The following is a 15190-nucleotide window of genomic DNA, read 5'->3' on the forward strand; positions in this document are numbered from 1 at the left end:
GCTTCGCAATTGGTGATTAAGTGTTGCATAGACCCATCTTCAGCTCAGCAGAACCTGCATAAACTAGTGCTGGATAATCCAATTGTGCTGAAATGTTTACTGCAGTCAAAGTGGCTTGTAAGTATCCCACAGTGTAGTCTGAGACCGTTTTTTTTTAGAGTTAGAGCAGATTGTTGGCATTACAATTCAAAAAATGTTTGGCGTAGTAAAATCCGTCTGTGCCGTTTCAGTATTCCTTGATTTTTATTACGATCCATTTCTAAGTTGCATGTTTTAGGTTTTTTCTTGTTAAAGCAGAAAACTGGGGTGGGTCCAATATATGGCCTTTCCGCCCCCTTTTAGGCATACAAGTTTGTATTCTCTTCTCTTTCGTGTTCCTCGTGCACTAGTACCCTGGTATCAGGGAAACCTGATTGAGAGTCGCCAGTTTTTTGAGTGCTTTGTTACACTCTATTAGGACTTTTGAATTGAACGTAAAGCTATTTATGGCTTTAAGGCCTGATTGAGTGTCCGAAAGTATTTTAATTTTTACTCTTTCGAATCTTCTTTTGGATACGATTTCCACTATTTCCATTATGGCAAAAAGCGCCGCATGTAAAATTGTACCATCTGTAATCAGTGTTAAAGATTTGTGTCCTCTGTGTCCTTCTGTTTTTGCTCTTTTCGTATGCAGGGGAAAATGAAATGAATTATTTCTTCGTTAGATGTCTGTAGTGATCGATATCTCGTGAAGTATCGATCAGTCTATTTCAAGTTTATGCTCGTTATCCAAATGACATTTCACACTAAAAAATTCCTTTGCTGTGTTTTGTGTGTTCCATTCAGTTGTGAGTTACAGGGTGTTAGCGAGAGAAGTCAACAAGTTCAATTTAATCTAGTGTATTCTGGTACTGAGTCCGAAGCCTCCTGCTATTCCATCAACATATAAGGAGCCTATTTTAGCGTTAAAATCACATTGGATTGTAGTGATTTCGTAAGGTTTATTCTTCTATTTCAGTATAGAAGACCTCGAGTTCGTCACTGGATTTGTCAGATGTTGGCGCATAAACTTGTAAGATTTTGATATTCAATGGGTTTGCTTCTAATTTTGTCAACATTGACCTATCGGATTTAAGGACAAAGCCCACTACGTTGCGCGCTATCGACTTTTTCATAATAATAGCGACACTCCTGCTGTGATTTCCTTCTTGATTGCCAGAATAGTAAATTTTCATATCATCTGGTATGAATTCACCACTATCCTCCCACAATGTTTCGCTAGCACATAGTATGTCTATTATCAATCTTTCCATTTCTATTATTGCATTTTTAAGCTTACCAGCTTCGTATAAACTGCGAACGTTTCAAGTTGAGTGTTTCTTGAGTTTTACCTCCGGGGATTCTTAGCACTCTCGTATTGCCGGAGACTGAGGGTCATTTCTGCAATTAAATTTGTAAATCACTATTGTTTGATTTCCGTGGGAGGTTACTTTAATGGTTTCCCGTTGCCTTCTAAAGGGTTTAGAGTTTTTCTTTTGCAATGTACAGCCGCGCATTCTGAGTCAGACGCTGACCAACAACCGCTTATCCTAAGATGGATGGACTTATTTTTTTTTTTTGCAACTCGATGACAAACAAGCAATCGAGTTGATATTTGCCTGTTTTGGTCCGCTGGTGGTATTTTATTTCCCACCTACCATACATATCTGTCGATCATTCCACACGGAGTTACTTAATCTAGTATAATTTTATTTTATTTTAATTCATTTCAAACTGTTGTTATTTAATACTAAACTATTTTATTTTGTTTTATATTATTTTGATTTAATTTATTTAATTTTATTTTATTTTATTTTATTTTATTTTATTTTATTTTTTTATTTTATTTTTTTTATTTTAATTTTTATTTTTTTTTTGTTTTATTTGATTTGATTTGATTTGATTTGATTTGATTTGATTTGATTTGATTTGATTTGATTTGATTTGATTTGATTTGATTTGATTTGATTTGATTTGATTTGATTTGATTTGATTTGATTTGATTTGATTTTATTTTATTTTATTTTATTTTATTTTATTTTATTTTATTTTATTTTATTTTATTTTATTTATTTATTTTTATTTATTTTTTATTGCATCCCAATAAAAGAGTGACTTACATTAATTGGCGACAGCTTCGCTGCAAGCCAATAATTTCTAACAGGTACAAAAATTACAATTAAATTAATGTTTATAAATACTATATAAAATAGTTAAAAATTTTACCAACAAGAAAAACGTTCACTGTAAAAAGTTTCGGACTATATGACAAGAATTGAGTAAAGCTGCTTTCTGCATGTCGAAAATTAAATATAGTTGAAGAGTTTTAACGTTGTCTGCTAAGTTTTTATGCACTAGTCCGTGGGCTGAGATGATAATTGGTAGTATGTGCACCTTCCTTAGCTTCCACTGGCGTTTGACATCAATGCCTAAGTCAGAATATTTGGATATTTTTTCTGCATATGTTTTTTGCATGTTTCTGTTTAGAGGAACAGCAATAACAACAATAGGTCAGATATTTTCCTGATTGATAAATCTGAAACTAACCAGTCGTTTATAAAAAGATCGACGATGGTCTCTTGTGGCATTTGTTAAAATTGTTCGGTCGTAATATAGAAGGTAGTTGGAGTCTTCTTGAACAGGTTCTGGGGTGTATCTGAAGTACGGTATTTTGCTTGGATTAAAGTTGTATTATTTTATTTTATTTTATTTTATTTCATTTTATTTTATTTTATTTTATTTTATTTCATTTCATTTTGTTTTTATTTTATTTTAAAATAATAAATAAATAATTGGCGCGTACACTTCTGTTAGGTGTTTGGCCGAGCTCCTCCTCCTATTTGTGGTGTGCGTCTTGATGTTGTTCCACAAATGGAGGGACCTACAGTTTCAAGCCGACTCCGAACGGCAGATATTTTTATGAGGAGCTTTTTCATGGCAGAAATACACTCGGAGGTTTGCCATTGCCTGCCGAGGGGCGACCGCTATTAGAAAAATGTTTTTATTAATTTTGCCTTCACCGAGATTCGAACTAACGACCTCTCGGTGAATTCCGAATGGTAATCACGCACCAACCCATTCGGCTACGGCGGCCGATTTTAGATTTACTTATTTGATGTGAAATCAGCAACTAAATTTTTCTTAAACTTAAAAATATAAGCACCAGTGTGATTGTTGATTATATTTTCATTCTTACCCAGAACATTTTGAGAGCCTATTAAATTTAACTAAAAAATCACCTTCCCTCATTCACATTATAGTCATCCTTCTCCGCAATTTATAAAATATCGATGCATTTACTGTAAGAAAATCCGTTACTTACATCACCTTCCCTTGTCGTACATTTACAGATGATGTCCATTGAAAATCAGCCAACGGCGAAACTTGACAAGGCAAACGAGACGAAGCCAAGAGAGATAATAATTCAATAGCAATAAACTGGTAGATAACAAAAGCAGCTGATGTAAAATGCAGCAGGCGCACCAACACCAACTATATAATTGAGAATAAAAACACCAAGACACCACCAACAGCAATACCAGTAAGACACCATTACAAGCAAAAATCAAATACAAACAAAATACTAGCCCTAATTCAATCAGTACCATCAAATACAACAGTGGCACTAACACCACCACCATTACCATCACCATTCCCATCAAGAACACCAATACTACCTCCCCATAAAGTTAGATGTACAACAATATGTTGGGTGATATAATTTCACCGTCAATCGCCACTTGGAGTACAGCGCAAAACTTTTACACTGACCTGGATGTTGACATGTCTTTGGTGCATGGTGGCGTCTCCGACCTGAATGCACCACTCCTACCTACCTACAACACGTACAATACAGCATACAGTAATGCTACAACAATGTTGTTCGACGTCAATGAAACGAGCGCATATCAAATTGTATTGAATGGCACAAGCGGTAACATCAGCAACAACAACAACAGCACGAACCTCTTACTAGGCATTGGCGATGAGGGTATCAGCAGTGGTTTCATCACATTCAACAGCACCAGCGGTGTGCCGAGTGGCAACAACAATATAGTCGATCTTTTCATAAGCGAACATAATGAGTTTGATGACCAGCAACGAGTTCTGGATGATATCATTGGCGGCGGCACAAAGGATCCGATGGTGGCGTTCGCGAAAATGATTGTGATGTCCATTGTGTTGGGTTTGCTCATATTTATAACCATAATGGGTGAGTAGTCGGCGACAAAATGCGAGCGTGTGTGTGTGTGTTTGTGGTTGAGTGTTTTAATATTTTTAGTTTAGTAGTTTTTTTCCCGTACAGGAAAAGCCTGACCTAGTGCAGTAAGTTGTTGGTTCTAGTAAAGATGGAAGATGGAAAGGATTTTCGAATTGTGTTGTGTGTCACATTTGCATTTTAATAAATTTAAGTAATTCAATTCATATATTGTATAAAAATATATAATTGGCGCTCATAACCTTTGTTAGAGGTTTTGCCTTTTTGTGACGTGCTTTCCCACAAATGGAAGGGCCTACACTTTTATGCCGCATCCGAACGGCAAATAGTTTTTTATGAGAAGCTTTTTCATGGCAGAAATGCACTCGGGGGCTTGGCATTGCCTGCCCTGGGGCGACCGCTTTAGGAAAAACGTGTTCTATCATTTTGTTGTTTTATGTTATGAGACTCAAACCCGTACATTTCCGAATGATAGTCACGCACCAACCCTTACGGCTACGGCGTCCACAATTGTGTTGAAACGAACGAATTTTCAGACGGGAGTAGAGCTGTTGTTCACCACCCGTCAAACCGTTTGCCGCTACCCACAGCAATTTTGCTTCAGATGTTAGGTATAAGAGCACAGCGTTGAATGTTATTGGGGGAAAACCATAAGTCTATAAGCAGTTTTGGTAGCAGTTTTCGGTAATAGAGCAAATATTTTATTAACAACGTTGTCAATACCTGAAAAAAAATTATGACTTTCTTCAATTTTTTGTATTGAGCGATGAAGACTTTTTATTATTAGACTAAAATAAACATATTTTTCTTAATTTAAATCAACTTAACTTAAGTTAGCTTGACATTATTTAACTTAACTTATTTCAACTTAACTTAACTTTACCTGACTTAACTTGACTTGACTTGACTTGACTTGACTTGACTTGACTTGACTTGACTTGACTTGACTTGACTTGACTTGACTTGACTTGACTTGACATGACTTGACTTGACTTGACTTGACTTGACTTGACTTGACTTGACTTGACTTGACTTGACTTGACTTGACTTGACTTGACTTGACTTGACTTGACTTGACTTGACTTGACTTGACTTGACTTGACTTGACTTGACTTGACTTGACTTGACTTGACTTGACTTGACTTGACTTGACTTGACTTGACTTGACTTGACTTGACTTGACTTGACTTGACTTGACTTGAGCTTAACATGCTATATTTTTCAATATAAATCAGATTTATTGAACAATGTGTGAAACAGATCTTTGAGGAGCCCGTCTTTGAAACTGTTCAAAGTAAAACATAAATGGCTCTATAAATTTTTTCTGTTAAAAAAAAATTTCAGCGAAGAACAGAGAAAAACAAACAGCAAAGGTTATTCTCAGACCTATCATATTTGCCTTTCACTGAGAGTTTGAATATTTTCCTTAGATTTTTTGTTTCTTTAAAAACCTTTGAAAGTGTTGATACATATTTTCGAACCCTGTATGTGTGGCCCCTTTATTAGCAACTCATTTACTTTTTTATAACTTTGAATAATATATATGCCAAATAGACTCGGAAGAGGCGGACACAGGATTTGCCTTGTTTTTGTTTATTTTTTATTGTTTTATTTTTTAGGCCCTTCTTTGCATGCTGACCTCTTTGCCGACGAAATTTTTGGGCGCATCGCACTCAAGGAGCTGATGCGGCAATTTTTAAAGTTAAGGACTCTGGGGAAGCTTTACCAGAGCTATGCGCTCATCGAAAATTATCTTAGGATTTTAAGGAAGAAAAAAAACTAAAAAAATTTCGTCATTTTGTAATTATTTAATGTTAGACATTTTTTTATAGAGTTTTCACAAGTGAGATATCTTCAGTACCTTTTGCCATCTTTATACGTTTCCCTTTCCTTATTATAAAAAAATTATTGAAAAAAATTTGTTTGTTTATAACTTTTAAAAAATGTTTATATTTCATGCCTCACTCTTCCGCTGCTGCTAAGATGTTAAAAGAATTATTCAAGGTGATTTTGCATTCACTTTTGCTTATAGGTCAGGAGGAATGCACTTTTGACTGCGGTGTTGCTTTAGGCCACGCAGTATAGATTCTTTGATTACCCTTTTTTCAATAGCAAAAATATCGTCAAGCATGCCCAAGCACGTCCAGCTTTTGTATCTGTCAAAAACAAACTAAAAATAGGAAATTCAAAATGGCTGGTATTGCCGTGCATTTATTAGGTGGAGAGAAAGCAAAACAGAGTCATGGAAAAAAATTATGGAAATGCTATGGGTTTTTTTGAAATTTTCTGGTTTACACTTTTTATACCAGAATTTAATAGCGTGATTGATTACCAAAAAAAAAAATTGTGTTAATTATAATTAAAACCTAATGGAATTGCAATGAAAAGTTTTAGGATTTTTTTTTTAATTTTTTATAAAGTTTCAAACCAGGATTATAAAATAAAGACAAAATGAAAGGAAGTAAAATGAAATGAAATTTAATGAAGCTAAGTTAAATTAGATTAATTAAAGTGAACTAAAATAAAATGAAATAAAGAGAAATGAAATAAAACGGAAATCGAACGAAGTAGAATAAAAAAATGCGAACCAAAATTTGTTTAGGAATTCTATTCAAAAGTAGTGGAAATTCGCTGAAAAGTTTAAGGATTTGCTCTAATTTTTTATAAAGTTTTAAACCTGGATTTATATACAGGTAGTATTTATTAGACATAGGGCTATACTTTTGTAAAAAAAAACACTATAAATATTCAAGAAAAAACAAAGCAGAAGAAGAAGATTCTGTTTAAAATTTAAATCACTTGGGACTTGATGATTTTTTTTTTTTTGATTTTTTTGCTAACGTTGAAACTTAAACTTGTATGGATTTTGTAGTAAATATATAAAGTACATATCTTATAAAAAAATATAATAATTTCTTAAAAACTATGTAAATAGTCAAGACTCCATATTAAATAGTATTTATTACCCATTTATCCATTAAATAGTATTTATTTACATTCCTTCTTCGCTCAGCCATCAGCACTTATGATGAAACTTAATGCACCACATTTTTTAGTCCCACTGGCATTAGTTTCTTTTCATGAGACATTTGTAAATGTTTAAGCAAAAACTTATCCACTATCTATGAATTATTTGTACTGAAAATTACAAGATATTGATTTTCCGTCAAATCCCATTCCACACGAAAGCGAACATTTGCCACAAGGGCATTGTAGATGCTGTGAAATATTTATGTATATATATGTACGCAAGTGCCAGGGTATGCATGTAAGTGTCAGGGTATGTATGTAAGAGTCAGTGTATGTATGCAAGTATAAGCACATGAACAACTGCAGAGAAATCTATTAGCGCCGAACTGGTTAGCTTTCTAGTGAATTTAGGACCATGGAAATGTTGAAGCAAAAATCAATGATACTCATCTCCGTACTGTTTCGAATGAATCGGAACTTTTTATTAGTAGTAAATACAAAAAATATTACATATTTGTGAGATAACAAAAAATAGTGGCCTAGCGCAAGTTGCTGCCGCACAATACTCAATCTTCAAGCGGTTGTGGATTCTATTTTTTAATCAAAAATTTTCTAATATGTTTTTAATTTTAAATTCGAAAAACACATCGTCTTCAGCTCGACTCGAAAACACACGTTTTGAAATAAAAAAATATTCTAATTTTATTTTTTGCTGAACTTGAAAAAAACAACGTTCTCAGCTCGACCGGAAACATCACTTTTTGAACTCAAAAATTTTCTAAGATTTTTTTTTACTTTTTCACTATACTTTTTGAACTCAAAAATTTTCTAAGATTTTTTTTTTTGGTAAATTCGAAAAAAAAACATCGTCTTCAGCTCGACTGGAAACATCACTTTTTGAAATCAAAAAATATTTTAATTTTATTTTTTGCTGAACTCGAAAAAAGCACCGTTTTCAGCTCGACCGGAAACATCACTTTTTGAACTCAAAAATTTTCTAAGATTTTTTTTTTTGTTGAATTCGAAAAAAAACACCGTTTTCAGCTCGACTGGAGACATCACTTTTTGAAATCAAGAATTTTTCTAATATTTTTTTTTTTTGACAAATTCGAAAAAAAAACGTCTTCAGCTCGACTCGAAACATCACTTTTTGAAATCAAAAATTTTCTAATATTTTTTTTCCGGTAAATTCGAAAAAAAAACACCATTTCAGCTCGACTCGAAACATCACTTTTTGAAATCAAAAAATATTCCAAAATTTTTTTTTGGTAAATTCGAAAAACAACAACGATTTCAGCTCGACCGGAAACATTACTTTTTGAAGCCAAAAATTTTCTAAGATTTTGTTTTTGGTAAGTTCGAAAAAAAAACACATCGTCTTCAGCTCGACTCGAAACTCACTTTTTGAAATGAAAAAATATTCTAATACTTTTTTTTTGCTGAACTCGAAAAAAAACCGTTTCAGCTCGACCAAACACATCACTTTTTGAACTCAAAAATTTTCTAAGATTTTTTTTGGTAAATTCGAAAAAAAAAATCTTCAGCTCGACTGGAGACATCACTCTCTGAAATCAAAAATTTTTCTAATACTTTTTTTCTGGTAAATTCGAAAAAAACAACGTCTTCAGCTCGACTCGAAACAACACTTTTTGAAATCAAAAATGTTCCACAATTTTTTTTTGTTTTTAGTAAATTCGAGAAAAAACAAACCGTCTTCAGCTCGGCGGGAAACATAACTTTTTGAACTCAAAAATTTTCTAAGTTTGTTTTTTGGTATATTCGAAAAAAAACACCGTCTTCAGCTCGACTGGAGACATCACTTTTTTAAATCAAAAAATTCTGGTAAATTCGAAAAAGCCCATCGCTTTCATCTCGACTGAAACAACATTTTCTTGTACTAGAAGCCGATACAGCCGCAATGTACTAGGAAAGGTTTTACGTAACAGTACGCAGACGAAGGTGGCTACTTGCTGCATGAATAGCGCAGCAGCAATCGAAAAAATCATACCAGTTCTGGACTAGTACTTTATTTAACTAGTTTGGGGTTTCCCTGCTTGGTAGTAAGTACGCAGTAGGTGAGTGAGTGAGAATAAAATATTGGAAGTACAAGCATAAAAAGCATTTCAATTTCAATCAAATACCACAGTATAATTCCGACTTCTCATAAAAAGTGTTTGCTCTAGAGCTGTTTAATGTCCCAGGCGTGGTTTGGACTACTGCCAATAAATTTGGCGACTCTAGTTAAGTACACAAGTGCAACGATGCAAGTACGTAAAATAAATATATTTAAGAGTCCTTAATCGATTCTTATACATTTTTTTCACCTCAAACTAAAATTTACTGCAATGCCTTAGGTAGTGAAGCGTAGAGAACTCTATTCGATTTGGTATGATTTTGATGTTAAGTACGAGTATTTAAGATATTAAAAAGTAACTTTTTTTAGTTCATGTCGCACGCTAAAGTATATTACCCGCTTCGCATGTACGTTGATGATTTTCAGTAGCTGCCTCCGATCTTTGCAGGTGTCTAGCGGACATCTTGGTACAGATACAGCCACCAAGTTTGTTGAGATTTTATTTAATCTTGCCGTTAACAACGTCCACAACTCGTTAAAATATTTAAAATTTAGTACCAAAACTGTCAGTGCTCTGTAAGCCATACCTTCGCCCAGACTTCGGATAGAAATAATCTTCAGTATGAGGCACATTTTTGCTTAAGTAGCTTTGTAAATAAGCAAACTTGATGGATTTAGACTAAAAATTTTATATATAAATTTCGGAGCAACAAACATGGAAATGATAATCACCATACGGTTCTTCACTGAGTATTTCGTGTGAGTTTAGGTACACCGCGTCGGTATTCCAGGATGTGACAGTGAAAGTTGTCCCTGAATTATCTCATTTGCTACATTTCACATCAACACCTCCACATTCCATTACAGCGAACCAGAGCTGTTGATGTAACGGATAAGGTTGACGGATTTAGGTTGGCGCACTGACCCAGGCTGTCGAAGGAAGGAGCACGCAGTGACTTTAATCGTATAGCTGCCAAGCCCAGATATTTAGATATAATGTGAACAAGAATCTTCTTCCAGGAAAGATCCGTACAGCTTCTGCAATGGGGGTTGAATGGAATACCTATGTTTTCCGCGTGTGTGTCGATCGTCCAATAACACAGCTAGGAGTTTGGAAATTGTATGGCTTGGAGCTCACAGAAATACAGGGTGGCGCACGAATCGTGCTACAAAAACAAAACGTAATAACTTTTTTTCTAATCAAGGTATTTAACTTTTTGTTTTTTTATTGTATAGATAATTCAATTTTATTTTATGTAACTAATTAGTTTTGAAAATAATAGAACGTAAATGACCTCCATGCTCATGCACGCATATGCGACACCTGATGAGAAAATTGTTCATTGCGCACTGAAGGGTTGAAGTCGCGATCGCCTCAATTATTATTGTGATGGACTGCTTCAATTCAGTCAAATTACTTGGTTTTGCTTTATACACCTCTTGTTTGAGATAACCCCATAAAAAAAAATCTGGTGCAGTGAGGTCAGGTGACCTTGGGGGCCAGCGGAAAGTGGAATTTCTGGATATCAATTTATTTCTAAATTTTCGTTGGAGCTCCTCCATAACCGGTCTGGCTATATGCGCAGTTGCTCCATCTTGCTGGAACCAAATGCTGTTAAAAGGGATACGCCTTCGCCGCAGTTCTGGATAAAAAAACTCCTTCAACATGTTTAAATAACGGTCCCCATTTACAGTCGCTGTTACACCGTTTTCTTCGAAGAAGTATGGCCCGACAATGCACCTTGATGAAACTGCGCACCACACTGTGACTCGTTCTGGGTGAATTCCATCTCATGGAGTATTTGCGGATTTGATTGACTCCATATACGGCAATTTTGCTTGTTTACATTGCCGTTTAGATCAAAATGGGCCTCATCAGACATAAACAAGCAATTTATGAAGTTGTTGTCTTCTTCGGCCATTTCAATAATTTTTTGGCAAAATTCCAGGCGAATAGGCAAATCCAGAGGGTTTAATTTGCTTGTGATTTGAACTTTGTACGGAAACAAGTTTAAGTCATCATGAACTATCCGCTGCAATGACCGTCTGCTAACTCCAATTTACGCCGACAAGTTACGAGTCGAAACTCTTGGATTTGCCTGAATTGACGATGCTACAGCCGCGATTGTGGCTTCTACCCGAACATGGGGATCTCGATGGTACGGTCTGCGTGCGATGCTTCCAGATTCAGCAAACATGTTCACCAGCCTCATAATGGTCCATCTGCTCGGGGGAGTGCCGCCAAACTCCCGCCTAAATTCCCTTTGGACGGAAATGATGGACTGCAAAGTATGGTACCGCTGCACTATCCAAATCCTCTTTTCGGTATCCCAAGCCTCCATTTTTTGTAAATCTAAATACTAATCTGCAAAATAAAAAAAAAAAAGCCGATTACTCACACAGAAAAAAAGTTATTACGTTTTGTTTTTGTAGCACGATTCGTGCGCCACCCTGTATCTGTGATCTGCGTCAATTGTACTGGCGCCAAAGAGTTATCTAAATAGAATGCGAAGAAATTAAGCTCCATCTTTTCTGCGCTTTCCTGAGAAATAAGTTGTGCGATTCTCCTTCAACAAATGTCAGGGAATGGCGATAATCATGTGAGAGGTCTCTGAAACCAATTCAGTGCCCTTTCTAGCAATCTCATCACATATGTTTGCAAATCCTGGAACCCAAATCATAGAAATGTTACCTGCACACCCAAGAGATTTGATCTCCTCCTTACAGAGTCTTGTTGGCGGCCTGACTATAGAAAAACATGTTAATATCTCCCTCGCCCCCACGGTCCCTAAGCATTTTGCATGTCTGCAGGATCTTCTGTCTGAAAAACACTAGCAGTATTCGGCTGATTTAAGGATATAAATAGATTTGCTGATTTCGAGAAATCCCCTACACCGACTCCCGATCCAACGTTCAGTCCGATGGCACAGTCAGTGAAAGCAGAGGTAGTAATCTCGGTACCGATTTCCCCTCGTTCCTATTCCGTCTACTTGGAAAGATTGTCCTAGTACGACCCTCAACCTTCAGTTTAGGGATAGAGAGATATGTGCGAAGTTCAGAAAAATACAGTGTCGCGGAAACTTATAGAAAGTAGTCTGTGACTACTAACTGCAAGATCTCCAAAGCGCCTGGTCAGAACTGAATCTTACAAGAAGGAAACATTTGCTTGGATTCAGCAGATTAACTACCAGTGCCTTCCCAGGTATTGTAACGGGTCAGTTCACTAATGGCAAGTTAACGAGTAGAATTGGTGTGCCTCACTATGACTTGTGCAGGAGTTGCGAAGATGAAGAAAAAGTCAGTACAGCATTTCCTCTGTAAAGGTCCTGTACTTCAAAGAAGCCGTGCCAAATATCTTGGCGATTGTTTCTGAGAAGGCCTGGAAAATTGGCAAAATGTCTGACTGGAGCGACTAGTTACCTCCTTAAAATGCTCCAAATGGTTTAAGAAACTGAGTGTCTTGGGATAGACGAGCAACCTGGCTTACCTAACCTGGCCGAATTGACATAAATGCCAACAATGTTTTATTGGAAATGCATAAAAGAGGAATTATAATATTTTCAACCTTTTTCCACCCCTTTTTTTTTGTATACAAAATATTTATTTCACATATTTTGTAAGGTACTATGTGACAGTAATTTTGTGATGCTCCACATTTTGTGCCGCAGTACATCCGCTATACACGCCTACATACGAGTGTATCAATTAAATTTTTTAATATGCTCCAAATTTCCTTTTAACATTCTTCTACGCACACAGAGTTAGTTTTACTACTAAACATAGAGCAGACAGTTTTTTTTAAGGAAAAAAGAGAAGAAAATATTAAGAGAAAAAACGACTATCTCAACAATAAAATGTTCTATCTTGAACATCTGCCAAACAAATGCGACCAAACGCCATTTTCTAGATCCGCCCATGTATTTATGTGAGTAGTAGTTTAACATATTCTTTCTCATTTGTTGCACATTACTTTTTGCTGATTGTTCCTGGCGAAGCATTTTTACCCTCCTCTCCAAGCTCGGAGGTAAGCAATTCCATAACCAGTGGTTTTCTCGTAACTTATCAAAATTGAAACACTTGCACTTGCAAGAGTGCAGTAGTAATAAGTGACAGGTGAAGTTATTTCATAAAAAGCGCCCTGCAAAAATCGAATGGGTGAACGATCAATGTAAGGAAATTGACAGATTTCAGAGGTTACACAACGCCTTCAACCTTCACAAGAAGCTTAAAAAGGCGGCCGGTATATAAATGACGAGCATGTAATTACTAATTCGAATCTCGGTGAAAGCAAAATTAATAAAAACATTTTTCTAATAGCGGTCGCCCCTCGGCAGGCAATGGCAAACCTCCGAGTGTATTTCTGCCATGAAAAAGCTCCTCATAAAAATGTCTGCCGTTCGGAGTCGGCTTGAAACTGTAGGTCCCTCCATTTGTGGAACAACATCTACACGCACACCACAAATAGGAGGAGGAGCTCGGCCAAACACCTAACAGAAGTGTACGCGCCAATTATTTATTTATTTATTTTTTATGTAATTACTAACGAATCCAGCGAAAAGAAAAAAAAGCTGGCAAAAATAAATCTATTTCCTTTCTTCGGACAACCATAGATCGATGTATGGGCCACAGTCAATTAAGACGTTGATGTGGCCAGATATAACAAGGAAAGAAATCAGAAATGCCATCAAAATGTCTACGGACAACAAAGCAACAGGACCCGATGACTTGCCGTCTGAAATATTACAGCTTTCTGACAATGGCAATAATATTCAAATAATATTCAATTATATTTACGATGCGGGAAAATATCCCTAAGATTGGCTAAAATCTACTTTCGTAGCCCTTCCAAAAAAGATTTCTGCAAAGAAGTGCTGTGATTACAGCTTAAAAAGTCTAATGAATCACTCATTCAAAATATTTTTAAAAATTATTCATAACAGAATATACAAGGAATGTGAATTAGACCGGCTGAATGGGAGTAAAGCAATTCGGTTTCAAAGCAGGCAGGGGACTACGGCAAACTCTGTTCTGTATAGACGTTCTGGTTAAAAATTGCAGAGATATTCAAAAACACGTATTTATGTGTTTCATCGATTATACATGGTGACAAAAAATAACTGTATACAAACTTCTCTATACATTTCGATGAATGTAAAATTTGTTTAGCGAATGCTCTTATTTTGTGATTGTTGTGTGTGTTCTGAAGTACAAAAACAAAGTATTTGTTTCTGTTCCAGCTCTTTTTCAATACCTTGTGTAACGATGTCAAGTAGTCGCTCAGCTATTATAGCCCTGCATCAGCGAGGAGCACGCAACTGCGAGATAGCACGGAAGCTTGGAATTGCACGTTCACTGGTTTCTCGTGTAATCAAACGATTAAAGGAGCTTGCTACTGAAGGTGACCGTCTTGGAAGAGGAAGAAAACGAACTGTTAACAGTTCCAACAACCGAAAGATCATCAAAAAAAAGAGTTCAACGAAGTTCTATGGCCTCGATGAGGAAAATCGTTCGTGAGATAGGCATCAATATTGAATCAGTTCGCCTTATAATTAGCAAAAAAAGAACTTGGATTAAGTCCAAGGCTTAAGCCTTATAAACTACAAAAATGCCAGCTGCTCACGGATTTTTTTTATTTCTTTTTTTTTCTTCTTCTAGTTCTTTTCTATTCTATTTCTTTTTTTATTTTATTACTATTGCAATCTAGTTAACAAAACTAATAAGCAATTCATTTTACATATGTATATTGAATTAAATTAAAACATCTCAAGTAAAGACAAAATTTTATGAAAAGAGATCATGCGGTTTCGTCATTTTCAATCTTCTCGTGAGGTCACCAGTTACAAGTAGTTTGACTGCTTAATCATTGATGTGCTGCTGAAGTCTTTCTTTATGTTTATTTGCGAATTTTC

General features: G+C 35.5%; 1 protein-coding gene across 1 annotated transcript in view; it reads left to right on the plus strand.

Moving 5' to 3' along the window:
- LOC128867553 (5-hydroxytryptamine receptor 2B-like) overlaps nucleotides 1-15190 on the plus strand; it is a 98273-nt gene that overhangs the window by 24413 nt on the left and 58670 nt on the right. The window contains exon 2 of the mRNA XM_054108902.1: nucleotides 3369-4231. Within this exon, the coding sequence (XP_053964877.1) occupies nucleotides 3712-4231 (520 nt within the window). The 5' untranslated portion in view covers nucleotides 3369-3711. The remainder of the gene's footprint in view (nucleotides 1-3368; nucleotides 4232-15190) is intronic.

The sequence above is a fragment of the Anastrepha ludens genome, chromosome 6 (genome assembly GCF_028408465.1).
Source record: "Anastrepha ludens isolate Willacy chromosome 6, idAnaLude1.1, whole genome shotgun sequence".
Taxonomy (NCBI): Eukaryota; Metazoa; Arthropoda; class Insecta; order Diptera; family Tephritidae; genus Anastrepha; species Anastrepha ludens.